Genomic DNA, 15696 nt, shown 5'->3' on the forward strand with positions numbered 1-15696 from the left:
GAAAAGTCACCTTCTCCTTGTAATACCTGTCATACCCTTGTCATTATACAAATCTATGTCCTGATTTGTCACAAAAACGCACGCACACACACACACACACACACACACACACTGACATTAAATGATTTAACTAGTATATTAATACTCTATAGGCATATTTACACACACACACACACACATACATGCACACACATTTTGTTGCAGAGATATATATTTGAAATAAATTATAAGTGACAATACTTATTGCAAGTCTTCTCTTTTTAAGAGTTTATGTCATTTTCAGGTTTTACTGTAATCATAATCTGGCATAATTGTAAAAACTGATATGTCTCTATGAACAAAATGGTAAACTTTGACTAAATGTGATTTCAAATGTTATAACAGTGATTTTATAATATCTAAGCATGAATCCATCAAACCTAGGAACAGTACTGTTTAAGTTATTTCAGTGGTTCTCAAACCTCTCCATGAAGTACCCCCAGCACTGCACATTTTGTATGTCTCTGCACATTTTGTATGCACATTTGATAAACCCACTTCAGGTCTTGTAGTCTCCACTAATGAGCTGATGAGTTGAATCAGGTGTGAAAGATTAGGGAGACATACAAAATTCGCAGGGCTGGGGGTACTCCAGGACAGGTTTGATTAATTGTTAATTTAATAAGCCCATTAGTGGTCTTCCACTGCCATCTAGTGGTTATAAATTGCAATTTCTCATACAACATTGTGTTTTAACCTTTATAACTATTATAGTGTTATTTTTTGCCCAATCTCTCTTAAAATTTTGCATGCTTGTTTAGAATGAAATTAGGCATAAATTCTTTCAAAATTCTTACAAACCTTTAGGGCCATGAGTCGAACAGGCCCATCAAGTTTCGTTCCGATCAACCTCCGTTAACCTTGTTTAATAGGTGTTTAAATTTCATTGGCTGATGGCGGCCATGTTTTTTGGGATACGCAAATGACCTCATAAATACTCGTGCCCCTTTGGACCAAGACGCTGCATACCAATTTTCAAGTCGATCGGACCAACGGTTGCTTAGTTATCACTGTTTTTATGTTTTTTCAGTCTTATAGCACCCCCAAGTGGCAGAGCTGTGCAATTTTTTTTATTTGACCAAAGATTGAGCTCATACACATTTGTACCGAGTTTGGTGAAGATATCTCATTCCGTTCCAGAGTTAAGCCCAATTTATACTTTTGCGTCAAACCTGCGCCGTAACCTACGCCATACCTGACTTGCACCTCTCCAAAAATCTAACAGCGCGTCAATTCTACGCGGACCGCAAGCGCTGTGATTGGTCTGCTAGAACCCCTCCCTCCGTATGCACTTGAGTTTTGTGTGCGTTTATGAGCACTGTAATATAGTTTAATGTTACACCTTCTTATTTAAAATAAAACAAAGCAAAGAACAAGTGTCTTATCATTTATTATACTACATAGCATTATACATAACTATTGTTATCTGCGACAAACAATGTTGATCTGCCGAGGTACACGTCCTTGTGGAGATTGAAAGAATGCCATCTTCTCCTGTTCCATTGTTGTCTCCTTTTTGTAGTTTTAAATAATGATTTAATGATTTGATATTTATTTGCCACCGTCACGGCTATGCTTCTCCGACGAGCCGCTTCTTCTTCAGCTTTTGCCGTGGTACTGCGGGCTCACAAGCAACATGCCCGTGAACACTTCAAACTCGCATGTGTACTGCACGTCGACGCGGACGACGACGCAGAAGTATAAATGAAAACCGACGCACAGCTTACGGCGTAGAGGCTACGGCGTAGGTCCGACACAGAAGTATAAACTTGGCTTTATGCTTCAAATAACATTTGGCTAACGTTAGCATAGACGCTAACTGACATACTGTTTCCCGCGAAAATACAATACTACTACGATCTGACCAAGTTTCAGCTCTATACGCCTTACGATCAGCTGCACGATCAAAATTATCGATTTTTCTTTTATGCCAAAAATCATTAGGATATTAAGTAAAGATCATGTTCCATGAAGATATTTTGTACATTTCCTACCGTGAATATATATAAACTTAATTTTGATTAGTAATATGCATTGCTAAGAACTTCATTTGGACAACTTTAAAGGTGATTTTCTCAATATTTGTATTTTTTTTGCACCCTCAGATTCCAGATTTTCAAATAGTTGTATCTTCTCAGCCAAATATTGTCCTATCCTAACAAACTATACATCAGTTGCATTTAACATTAACATTTTTGTCCAGTGCATTGAGAGTTGAAGCGTGCAGAGACAATGGGCAGAGATGTTACAGATGGTTTTATTCCTTCTGCATGCACTGAAACATAAGCAATGCGTTCACATTCTTCCACCAACTAACGGAACTGTCTGTGTTTTAGTGCATGTACAAGAATAAAACTAATGTTATGCCGGTTAATCCAATTGTTTCCTGCAGCGTCAATGACAGATCATGTCAGGTAAAAGGGAAGCAAAACATTCTGCAGATGATATTTCATGTTATGTCTGCTGACTTCAACAGCTTCAAGTTTAACTCACTTTCGTGCTCTATACAGGCACATTTATTTCCACGCACTGCTTAATGCGCCTATATTAAGACTTTTCATATAATTTGTGCTGTCATTGATGAAAAAAAGCTATAAAGCTATAAAGCTTACTTATAGTAGTATTGGTAACAGTGTAGAAAGACTACAAAGTAACCGCAGTTTTTCCCAGTGCATGTCTGCTTTGGTGGTGCGCCTGATAAAGCAAGTACACGTGTGTGGCAGCGACCCGGGTTCGAATCCAGTCTGTGGTGTTTCCTTCAGTCAATGTTCAAATGTCTGCGTCCAATGTTCCACTGATGTTCTCTGGATAATTGAGTTGACTGGTATGTTGGGGGTGTTAGTAAAAGGCAATTACTTAAGCTGTGCCATTATTTATGAAGGTTAATTTATTGCATTAAAAGCACACAATAATTGTGCCATTAGCACACTTCAAGTTTACTTGGAATGCCATTGCAATGCATTTTAAAGTCTCTAAAAGTAAGGGATAGTATGACCTCAGTTTGTTATTAGTATGCATTATTACTATTAATGCATGTTCAACACTCTTACAGTGTAATTGAATTGCAATTGTAATGTCACCAAAATACATTTGAAGTTTATGCTGATTGAATTCTGCATTTTAAAAATTAAATAAGAGTGGATATTTAAAGTTTACTTAAGTATACTTGGAATAGTTCCACTTAAGCACAAACAAGTGTATTTAATATAATTTTAGTTGAACTTCAGCACTGCTTTTGCACAACTAAAATGCATTTAGTACAAAATTAGTTGTTCCAATTTAGCAGACTTTAAGTATACCAATTTATAGTGTGCCACAAATATATTTAGTTATACTGAAGCACATACAGATAAATTGTACTTAAGTATACTATTTTTTTCACTAGGGATTTTAAAAAGGTGCAATCTTTTAAGTGTAATGAGTTTTTGAGGAATGGGAAATGCATTTGTGTGCCCACTCAGTTGTGGTTGAACAATAGCATAATGTATTACCTAGCTCCCTAATACTTGATTTTGATTGGTCAGTTTAGGCAATTTTGCATATTTTTTCATATAATAATAACAAACAAACTGTACTTTACTTGTTTATATCTTTCATCTCATTCCACAGTCTCTTTCATCTCGCATAATGAAAACATTTCAAACCAAATCAATATTTCATGTCCATTTATTTATTTGCTAAGTAGCTGTGTAATTAGCTGGATAATATACAGTGAGCCAGTTATTATCGTAGAAAAATCCTCTTAAGGATGATAAAGACCCTTTTATCAGGGGGTTTATTCTGTGACAATGACCAAACTGACTGCACATTAAGTCTTAGTATCTATCAAACAATTTTCTAGATGAAAACTTTGTTCTTGCATTCATTCTTACAATTAAACGTCTCTTATTTATTTTACGTTGTTGTCAGGAAGGAATCAATACACAGCCAGAAAGAAAAATTACTTTGATGGTGCAGTTATGATGTTATGATGGTGGTACTATAGTAATCATTATATTCCTCTTGTGTGTGTGTGTGTGTGTGTGTGTGTGTGTGTGTGTGTGTGTGTGTGTGTGTGTGTGTGTGTGTGTGTGTGTGTGTGTGTGTGTGTTTAATTGGTGTTTTGCCTCACATAATGTGTATCATTCCCATTTAGAGACTCACTTCTCCCATAAGAACTGCTGTTTATACCTTTTGTGAATATGGACTTGTGTGATACACATTCTGTGTACACAGCATGAAGAGTGTGAGTTCATGTCATAAAAAGCAATTGTTAGTGTATTCTCTCTGAAATACCAGTTTTCATTTGCTCTGTCCTATGACATAAAAGCTACCACAGATATTCCCTAGTTTCCAGATTTGTGATTTCTGATGTGATCTTTATTGTTGACTGTTGTCTTTCAATTCATATTCTCACCACAGGAACCCACCGCAACCCGCCAAAATAAAAGCTTGCTGATTTTAGATTTGAAAATGATGATAATCCATATAAAACAATTTATTTAAAAAATACATTAAAAAATATATAAATAAAAAAGAGATTGAAAATGTGAATATTAGCAAGGTATTTTTAAGTGTGCTATAAAATAATTGTATTTTATTTAATACTGTTTATTTTAAAATATAATAGTATTATCACATTTTATTTATTTGTTTCTTTATTATAAAAAATAAAGTGCAATAATACTATTATTATTATTTTAATTTTTTTTTTTTCAGAATTGCGAGATGTAAGGTCAGAATTGTGAGATATAAACTTGTAATTTCAAGTAAATAAAAAACTGAATTGTGAAAAGTCAGAATTGTGGGATAAAAAGTTGGATTTACTTTTTTGAAAAAGCTTTTTGAAAAGCTTCTACATTCTTCTAGTATAGAATGCAGCATGTTCAGACAAAAAAAAATGGTAAAGAATCATACATTTATTTTTAAATTATCTAAGCCTATCACACAGAGACAAACATACAACATCATGTTTCCCAGATGAGCATTGTTTACAGCATGTGGAGGTTAATTATGCATTTTATGGGCCGTTTACAAGCTCAGGCGAGAAATACCACAATGTCCTTCTCACCTCCTGAAGGACTTGTCATGGAACATAAACCATTCATGCTCTACTAGTGAGTTTCTTTGTCTCTTGACCATGACACACACACAGCCATAGCCAGCTTTAACAATCATTGCCGTGACTGTCCTATGAATCAACTCACAGCACCCTGCCATCCTTCACCTTGACTTTCTCTCATACTCTTATGTCTGTCCTCCTGAGAAGTGATAATGCATAACACTGTTTGGAACAAGAACATCCAGACCCTCACCGATGTGAGTGATGCAGATGCGAGTGACTCAGATAAAATTCAAAAAGACTGAGAAAGCATCTGTTGTGATGCATTTCTCTTCTAACTTTTACCTCAGTAAATAATTCTTCATCAAAAGTTCATCTAAGGCAGTGTTTACACCTGGTATTAAGATGCGGTTTTGTCAGTCCACTCACAAGTGTATAAGTACAGGTTCCTAGTGTAAGCATTCATTTGGTCAAATGCATTCAAACAGCCACACTAGACAGCCTACTGACCTAATCCTGAAACATCCCTAGTGAAAAAATAGTACTTAAGTACAATTTATTCGTATGTACTTTAGCATAACTAAATATATTTGGGGCACACTATAAATTGGTATACTTAAAGTCTGCTAAATTGGAACAACTAATTTTGTACTAAATGCATTTTAGTTGTGCAAAAGCAGTGCTGAAGTTCAACTAAAGTTGTATTAAATACACTTGTTTGTTGTGCTAAAGTGGAACTATTCCAAGTATACTTAAGTACACTTTAAATATCCACTCTTTTATTTAATTTTTGAAATGCAGAATTCATTCAGCATAAACTTCAAATGTATTTTGGTGACATTACAATTGCTGTAAGAGTGTTGTACATACATGTTGTACATACATTAATATTATACTAATAACAAACAGGTCATACTATCCCTTACTTTTAGTAACTTTAAAATGCATTGCAATGGCATTCCAAGTAAACTTGAAGTGTGCTAATGGCACAATTATTGTGTGCTTCTAATGCAATAAATTAACCTTTATAAATAACGGCACAGTTTAAGAAATGGCCTTTTACTAACACCCCCAACATACCAGTCAACTCAATTATCCAGAGAACATCAGTGGAACATTGGACACAGACATTTGAACATTGACTGAAGGAAGCACTGCGGACTGGATTCGAACCCAGGTCGCTGCCACACAAGTGCACTCGCTTTAACAGATGCACCACCAAAGCAGACATTTGCTGTGTAAAACTGCGGTTACTTTGTAGTCTTTCTATATTGTTACCAATACTACTATAAGTAAACAGTGTTTTCCATCAATGACAGCACAAATTATATGGAGAAGTCTTAATATAGGCGCAGTAAGCGGTGTGTGGAAATAAGTGTGAAACGGCCTGTATAGAGCACGAGAGTGCGTTAAAGTTGAAGCTGTTAATGTCAGCGGACACAACATTAAATATCATCTGCAGAATGTTTTGCTTCCCTTTTAACTGACATGATCTATTCTGTACATTAACACTGCAGGAAACAGTTGGATAAACCGGCATTACATTCGTTTTATTCTTGTTCATGCACTAAAACACAGACAGTTCCGTTAGTTGGTGGAATTATGTAAACGTACTTCTTATGTTTCAGTGCATGCAGAAGGAATAAAACATTCTGTAACATCTCTGCCCATTGTCTCTGCACGCTTCGACTCTCAATGCACTGGACACAAATGTTAATGTAAAATGCAATGAAATGTGGTTTGATGGTCTCGCAGTATGCTGCAGATTTATATGTGATGTATGAATTGAAATTATTTGAATACATTTTGTTACTTTTCATGTAGTTAACGTCTCTGCATTTATTTGACATTTTAACTTTTTGTGTAGTTTTGAGGGCTGGACAGGATCATTTTAATAATTAGTTTAAATAATTCATAATATTTTGACAGCCCAAAGGGCTACAGTCCACATTTTCAAGTGCAGTGTTGTCGTTGTCCGTACGGGACATTAAATAACCATTAATGGAAAAAAAAGTGTGTTGGTAAAGTTGCATTGGAGTGTATTGGGAATATACTAAAGTAATAAATCTTCTGATCAAGTTTGTGAATTTCTTTCACCATTTCAAATCCATGACTATATGTCGTTTACATATCTTTACTTTTGTAACTACTTTCTATATGTGACCATGGACCACAAAAGTCATAAGAGTAAATTTTTTGAAATTGAAATTGATCTGAAAGCTGAATAAATAAGCTTTCCATTGATGTATGGTTTGTTAGGATCGGACAATATTTGGCTGAGAAGATAAAACTATTTAAAAATCTGGAATCTGAGGGTGCAAAAAAATCTAAATATTGAGAAAATCGTCTTTAAATTTGTCCAAATGAAGTCTTTAGCAATGCATATTACTAATCTAAATTGAGTTTATATATATTCACAGTAGGAAATTGACAAAATATCTTCATGGAACATGATCTTTACTTAATATCCTAATGATTTTTGGCATAAAAGAAAAATCAATAATTTTGACCCATACAATGTATTTTTGGCTATTGCAAATATACCCGTGCTCCTTATGACTGGTTTTTTTTTCACATATGTATGCACATAGATCTATTGTACAATTGTGAAAAGCACTATTTGAAGTGTGGTTAAATTACTGAAAAGGTAAAGTTTATAACTATACAAAGTACTGCATCATTATGAATTATTATTATTATTATAATTATTTGCAACTCAAAATATTTCTTTTTATCTATACTATTTTTATGCTCAACAAGTAGAACTCAAATACAGTGTGTTGTATTGTACATTTAATCTTAAGAGGTCAAAAGACGATTAAACTAAAATAAATTACTGAAGTATTACTTCAATATTTAACAAATTAAATTGCAAATCCCCCATTGTTACATTTGTGCTGTAGGAAAAAGCTGTGTTTGGAAACTATGCGTTTACAGCACCTGTTAGCAGAAAAATACTGGAATTCAATTCATACCTCTCATTTTCTTTGGTTTGTCCAAAAAGAAAGTCTCATTTTAAAAAAAAGAAAGAAAAATTACACAGCATCATCTTAAAATAATTTCATCATTCTCAGATTTGATACACATGGTGAGACTTGTGTCTTTAGCTGCAACGACTTTCTAGACTCTTTCTAGAAGGTTTCTTCTGAAAAATGTGCCAAATCTGCAACACAGATTCCCAATAGTGTGCACTCTACCGAGTTTAGCAAAAGTACAGCAAAACTGATTGTTGGTGAATTTCAGAGCTCATGGTGAGGAGAGACGGACTTATCAAGCCCCCTTCACTGAACATACTGTAGCCTATATTTAGGCCGATGTTAATATCACATTATTAAAATACTTAAGACACTTTTAAAGGGTGAAAGAACAAACAAATATCAATATGCAGAATGTGATATTGTCTCTTGTGCCATAGTCTTAGGTGAGAACTCATACAGCGGCCTTGTTTACTTTAATGATATGACAACATACAATACAAGCAATCCCCGCAGACATACATTATATGGCCTTCATACAGCTACAGGATCATGAGATGAGTTGCTTCGTTCATCCCTTATCGACACTAGTTGTTGGGCTGAGTGAGCATGCACGTAATTGGGTTTATGAAGTGGCATCCTCTTTCAAAGGTTTCTCCAGTTAGTTTATATGGGTATGTATGTGTGAAAATCACTTTTAACAATTTCAAACATGTTGTAGATGGAATTAAGAACCTAGCCAGTGTACTTTCTTAAAGATGAATATATGTACTTCATCCTTCCCCAAATGCATTTGTGAAAAGTATAGTATTTTTCAAATTAATTTGTAGTGCACTAAGTTTGTGTAGTTATTTGAAATAACTACATTTAGAATGTATTTTCAGTTAGTATAGACATGCCAATCTATTTTTAGTATACTTATCATGAAATAAATATATTTTAAATACAATTAAGTATATTTATTTTTCACTAGGGATTACATAACATGTTGTTAAAGCATGCTAGCCAGATGGGATGTAAACTTTGCTGGATGAAATCGTAAGTTTGACAAAAAATCGTAAGGCATAAAAAGGAAAGTTTGCAGAGTTCTCTTACCAGTCCTGATTCTAACACAAACCCACAAATTAATGTTTGGTGTAGTTTTGAGGCTATCATGGCAGAAACAAAAGCTGCTGCTCTCCACATCGTTTTCCATTGTCTCCTTCCGTGTTCGTAAGTAAATTGTGCCTGCCTGTTTCACAATATTAGATCAAAAGATCAGAAAAGCCCATACATACTCCCGCCCATTGACCCTCCTCTCAAAGACACCAGGAAAGTGATTGAAAATAGACAAAGAGATGGACTAAAACATAAAAAATAAATGGAAATGTCTTTCTCATCTACTTGACCTTATCTACTCCCTCTTCTATCAGAACTCCATGTGGCAAAACATATTTCAAATATCCCTTCCATTAATCCAGCTCAAGGAATATACTCTTTATTATGTTTATTAAACAAATTTATGTAACTTATGATTTTTTTTTCTTACTTTTATTTTTCTGTCTTTCTACAGCAACTAATGCGAGAGCGCCAGCAGATGGCCAGCCGTCCGTTTGCATCTGTTACAGTGGCACTTGAGGCTCCAGAGGAAGAGGAGGAGCTTCTGCAGGGCCAGGTGGAGGTGGGTACCTTCAATCATAGGCTTGCAGATATTCGATAGTTATTTACCTACTATATTTATCTTGAAGCAATTCAAATAAGCATAAATGAGAACACCCTTTCTGAAGCTTGAATCTTTTCTCGTTTCTGTTTTAAGTGTGAACATGTAGCAAAAGTAACATAGAAATTTAAGTTGTGACAAAAGGCTGGTAGAAGTTATGAAAAGAGTAACTGTTTGCAACATGCAGAAGTTAAATGTATGATTGTTGTCCAAAATGGAACTACCTACAGTAAAGCACAGTAAACTCATTTAGCCTTTTCCAATGCCCATATTTACATAATACAGACTTCTGGGAATCCATACTCTGATCTCATAAGACCCAGTCAGTCATTTTGGATCTAAAAGCATCCAAAATGGTGTGGCATGGCTGAGGGAGGAGTACAGTGAGAAGTGCCTGGTTCCCACAGTGAAGTTCTATGCTTGTGAAGTTTTTATATAGGGATATTTTACTGCTGAAGGTGTGAGGGAGTTGTGCTTTATCACTGTTGTAATGAATTCAAACACCATTGAGTAATGTAATACAAAATCTTGAAACAGAAGAAGCTACCCTCTTCTCATTCCATGCAATGTTAGGTATTTTTCAATATGACAATGATTATATACATTCCCCCAAGGTGAAAACCTCGCCATTAAAGATCAGCACATTTAAGGCCGTCATCTCCAGTTAAATAGGATAGATGGGGTCACAAAATGTGTCACAAAATTGTACACTCAATGCCAAGAAGGATCCCACCCTCTCTGCAATCGCCGTCCAAAACCACGCCCCTGAACGCACATACGCTCAAAGAGAAGAATACCAGAGACAACATTAAATTGCTACAATAGGCTACATCAACGGTTTCCAATTACAGTCCTCGTGCCTCGTCATATGTATATCTTATCACGTCCGATGGTTGTTCTGTTCGACAGTAATAAGTGCCCTGCGAAGTGGACATCACCAGATATTCCGCCATGATTCCAGTTCAAAGCGTATGTTCCATACAAGGGGCATTAAAGTGTACGAGACATGAATATAAATTGTATTTATTTACAGAGGTATGTTGTGTCACACTTCACACTTCTCTAGTAAGTTTCGTCTGTGTGTGAAGACGCTGCCCAGCGCAAATTCCTGAATGAATGTTCCGAGGGGGAACTAAACTTCAACGAATTTTCCCTGCTCAGGGAGTAGAGAGCAATGAACACTGTGTAGGGAGCATGTCAGTCGGAACACAGTTCATGCACGTAGCTCTCTTCTAATGAGCTGGTTATCTGAACCGAGTGTGTTAACTAAGTGAGACATACAAAATATGCAGACCGGGGGACGCGAGGACTGGAATTGGGAACTACATCATGTGTCATTCACCGGAGAGAAAACTTTACAGCACAGTAGTGCCTGTACAGTTTTCCTGTAGCTCAAATAGTAGAGCATGGCGCTAGCAACGCCAAGATCATGGGTTCGATTCCCAGGGAAAGCAAGAGCTGATAAAATGTAAAAACTGTGATTTGATTGCAGTGTAAGTCGCTTTGGATAAAAGCGTCTGCTAAATGCATAAATGTAAATGTAAATGTAGTAAAAGTACTACAATACCAGGAAGGAAGATTGGGTTGTTGATGTTTGCCTGCCATTCACGCTCTGTCCACATAGCGTGAGTGAACGCGCTGATGACGCATCCTGTCTCCGCGAACAGGGTGCGCAGAGGTATGCAAATACATACGTTGACAGGCAGGTAGGAAAGCCAATTAAAACGCTCGGACCGAGCGTTTTGATTGGACGAACATTTCTTAGTCCTACACCTTCCACAGAATATATAAATACAGATAAATGCATTTAGACCACTTAACTTAATGATTGCTATCAGGATGTGAAGAGACTTTCAACCAGAATAACAAAAAAATGTTTCAGAAGACAATCTCCTATGGCACCTTTAAGTTAATTCCACAATACTTTCTTCAGCCTTTGCATTTTTGTTTTATAATAGAAGACAGTGGAAACCATGAATTTAAAGCTATTTCCTCATTCAGAGGTTGATTAAACAACATCTGGTGTAACAGTGTAGACTCCATTTAGCGTAATTGCATAATATACGGGTGAATATTGGCTCGTTAAGCAGCAAGGCCAAAGAGCAGTGCCATCATCACATTTCATGCATAAGTTGATTGGTAAGCACAGGCTGCGGATGGATGCCTTCACTGGCCCTGAGCGGTTCTCTCACATTGACTGTTGCAGTTAGAGTGGAAATGTTTGTAGTCCAAGTATCTTCCACAGAGATATAGACAGCATTTGACTATTTTACACTACTTTTCATTTTACTGTGTTTAATTTCATTGGTACATGTTATAACAAGTTGAAGTTATATGAAAAGATCACACACATTCAAACTGGTATTACTTGACATCAGCTTTACTCTTGTTATTTTTCCTGATTTAACCAGACTGTGATTTGAAGCTGATAGCATGCCAGCTGAATTGATTTGATATATTTTGATGATATAGTGCGACTTCTTCTTCAAATTGGCGCTGTTAGAGCGTCTTTCACTTGTTTTCAAAGATGCAGACTTTTTCAAGAATCTTTTAAATGCCATCTGCGATCATTGACCTCTTATAAAAGTCAAGCAAATGTTTGGCGGTCTGTTGTTTATTGGACGGCTCTTTTATCTTGCGCCGCGTACATCTGCATGGTGTGGCTGTGTAGGAAGAGTGTGTTGGAAAAGAGCTCTGGGAACATATGCATGGAAATCTGGATGTGCTTTCAAAATACGCCCAGGCCTGTTAGACTTTTTTAAATAGCTGCAATGTAATTTGAATCATACCAGATAACTGCTAATTGCTGGAATAACATACTGAGTGCTAAGAGTGTGCTAGACCTGCTGTGCTCAATATCTAGACCGAAGTGCGTGAGAAGCTTTCATTGGCTGAGCTGTCCTTACTGTTACCTCTAGAACACTTCAGATGCAAACAACATCTGCTGCACCAGAGCAACTGTTCTCTGATGATTTTTTAAATGAAATATGAAAAATATATAATTAATAAATTAAATTAAATGTATAAATATACATAATTTTTATTTACATAATTTTATATATTTATTTTATTATTTAAGACCCTTATTATCCAAAAGAGGAACATTGTATTCACAAATAAGCCCTTTAGCACTCAGTTGTTGAGAACTGTTTGATTGAGTTTTAAATGAAGAGTGTTAAATTATTTATGCATTTTATGAAAGTGTTCCACAATAGGATCTAACGACAAGCGTGAAATAACAAGCAAGTAAATCACTGGCTGCCATTTGCTAGATATGCTATTGTGCCACATCTGATTGCAGCAGCCTCTATGACCTTGTTGCATTATAAAACAAGAGGTGAGACATTAGCATAAATCTTCACATCTGCGTCCATATAACGTCCTTACAATGTTATAAAACTAATGAAGCCACAGCCCAGTGCACCTGCATTACGCCAAAAGCATATCTCCCTTTTTGTGAGGACTGATCGATCACAGTCCAGTGTTTTTGTAATGCTGGGAGAAATGAATCAATTTCAGATGTAATGTTTTAATGTGCCGTATTTACCTCCAGTGGGTGGTGTGGAGATAAAGACTATTTATGACACTTATGAGCTGTCTGACTGGGGAACGGCAACTATTATTCACACACGCAAAAATGCACGTACACTTTCACAGGCTTTAAAACATTAAAGGTGCAGGCTGCAACTTTTTTAAACACACAGTGCCATTTAGAATTGATTATGATTTGTTTATGTTTTTTTGAAAGAAGTCTGTTATGCTCACAAAGGCTGCATTTATTTATTTATTCATTTATTTTATTTAAAAAATAGACTATTTTGAGTAAAATAACGTTTATACTTTAATATTTTAAATGTAATTTATTGCTTTGATGGCAAGGCATCCATTACTCTAGTCTTCATTGTAACGCTATGATGATTTGCTGTTCAAGAAACATTTCTTAATATTATCAGTGTTGAAAACAATTTTGCCTCTTCATTTTTCTGTGAAAACTTTTTAAATCATAATTTTTAAAAAAGTTCAAAATAACTAAATATAATTAAATATAAATATTTTGTAACATAAATATATTTACTTTTACTAAACTTTTAACTTTTAATAAAAGTAATAATTTCTTTAAGAAATCTAAAACAGTAGTGTACATAAATAGCATTTAAAATGCACTGCAAACACTGAAAATAAAATAATGCACGATGACAGGTTAAACGAAAGAAATGGTGATTCTAAATATAATTAATTAAACACTATAGAATTTTTTTTTTTAGTATTTCAAAATTAGCTTTTGTTACACAATATTATGTTTGTTATGTATGTCATTTCTTATAAGAGCTTCATGCCTAGAATGATGCCTTGGTTCCTGACAGGTTAACACCAAACTCTATTGAAATCAATAAATCTTCCAGTCATTTATGAGGTTGCATCTCTGTTAGGATGCAACCATAGAAGACAGTTAATGTAGGCAGTTCATGAAGTCCATGCCAATAGGTGTCAGTATACAGACCATGAGCACTGGGACAAAGAAGAGCCAGCCAGAACTGAAGTGCACCTGCAATTTCCTTCAAAGTGTCTAAAGCAAGGACACATACAGTGCTGCAGGCCATGTGTCAGTTTGTGTAAAAACTGTCTTCTTTTCTGCACATGAGCATTCTGTATATCCACTCTGCAATTGTAAAATGATGCACTATTAAGTTTAGGTGTTGTTAGATTTTGTTTGAATTCTAAAGTTTTCAGATGGAATGACAGCTATTGATTACTCTCAAATTGGTAGTTTTACTGTTTTATGCCTATATACAGTATAAAAAAAAAAAAAAAAAAAACTTATTTCTGAAGCTGCTTTAATATTAGTCCGTTCCTTGAGATAACACCTCTCTCTCTCTCTCTCTCTCTCTCTCTCTCTCTCTCTGCTAGGCATCAGTTACTCTCTGTACTCTGGCCAAATGTGCTGTTGCTATTAGGAAGCTGAGAGTGGTGGGAGCGATCAGGGAGATGACAACAGTAGTCCACAGAGCAGGGACCCAAACATCTGTTCTGTGAGCTGTCTGTCTCTGGACTGCTCTTATCAAAACAATCTCAGCTGTTCAAATACACAGCGGCATCAGTGCCAACTCTCATGAGCAAAAAAAAAAAAAAAAGATCCACTTGTCCCCGTTCTCCTCTCTATTTCTGTCTATCATGTCTTGCTCATCAGCAGACAGCGGTGGATGACATTAAAGGGCACTGATGTTCTCTACACACTTTCTCTCTTCCTCCCTGTAGGCAGATTTTCAGTCTTTAATTAATTCAGAATACTGAGAAATCTTAGGTTACGTAAAATTTCAGAAGTGACAACAGCATTTAAATATAGGAGTGAATCCCCTATTTTATCGCTTCATCGTGTATATGGAACAGACCTCACTCTGAATTTTTTGGGTGTTAATTCGGTTGTAGAATGCAGTTGTCACTCTCGTAAATTGATGAAAAAATAAATTATTATTTTTTATTTATTTATATTTTTAGTTTGGTGTTGTTGTTTTCCTTTTGTTTTCTTTTGGTTTGTTTGTTTCTTTTTTTGGTTTGTTTAATTGTTTGATTTTTCCTCTGTTGGTTTGGTTTGATTTGTTTTTGGTTTGGTTTGTTGATTTGTTTTTGTTTTGACAAGGTTTGTGATTTTCTTTATCTTTTCATTTTGTTGCTAATTTTACATCTGCCAGGAACAGGGCCATTAACACTTTGACTATGTTGTATTTTCAAAACAGTGTTTGTTTTAGCGGTTTGACAATAGGCGGTTCGTCAGTAGGCACATGGAAGTGGCACATTTCACCTTGAAACAGCCATGTAGTAAAATCTATGATATCAGCAGACAAGGGGAGGTTCATCTGTTTGGTCTTTCCATCTCATATTTCACAGTTTTTGGACACTTTAATCAAAGCTAGTCCTATGCAGTGCTTCGAGCAAGCTCAACA

The 15696-nt window shown here is 35.5% G+C and overlaps 1 protein-coding gene across 4 annotated transcripts in view; it reads left to right on the forward strand.

Moving 5' to 3' along the window:
• The window catches only part of atrnl1a (attractin-like 1a), a 302814-nt gene that overhangs the window by 245090 nt on the left and 42028 nt on the right, over window positions 1–15696 (forward strand). For all 4 annotated transcript variants that reach the window (XR_009273862.1, XM_058795276.1, XM_058795278.1 and 1 more), the window contains one exon: window positions 9608–9715. Coding sequence is in view for 3 of the 4 variants with exons in the window: in XM_058795276.1 (XP_058651259.1) it covers window positions 9608–9715 (108 nt within the window). In the remaining variant the exon portion in view is untranslated. The remainder of the gene's footprint in view (window positions 1–9607; window positions 9716–15696) is intronic.

Source organism: Onychostoma macrolepis, chromosome 13 (genome assembly GCF_012432095.1).
Source record: "Onychostoma macrolepis isolate SWU-2019 chromosome 13, ASM1243209v1, whole genome shotgun sequence".
Lineage (NCBI taxonomy): Eukaryota > Metazoa > Chordata > Actinopteri > Cypriniformes > Cyprinidae > Onychostoma > Onychostoma macrolepis.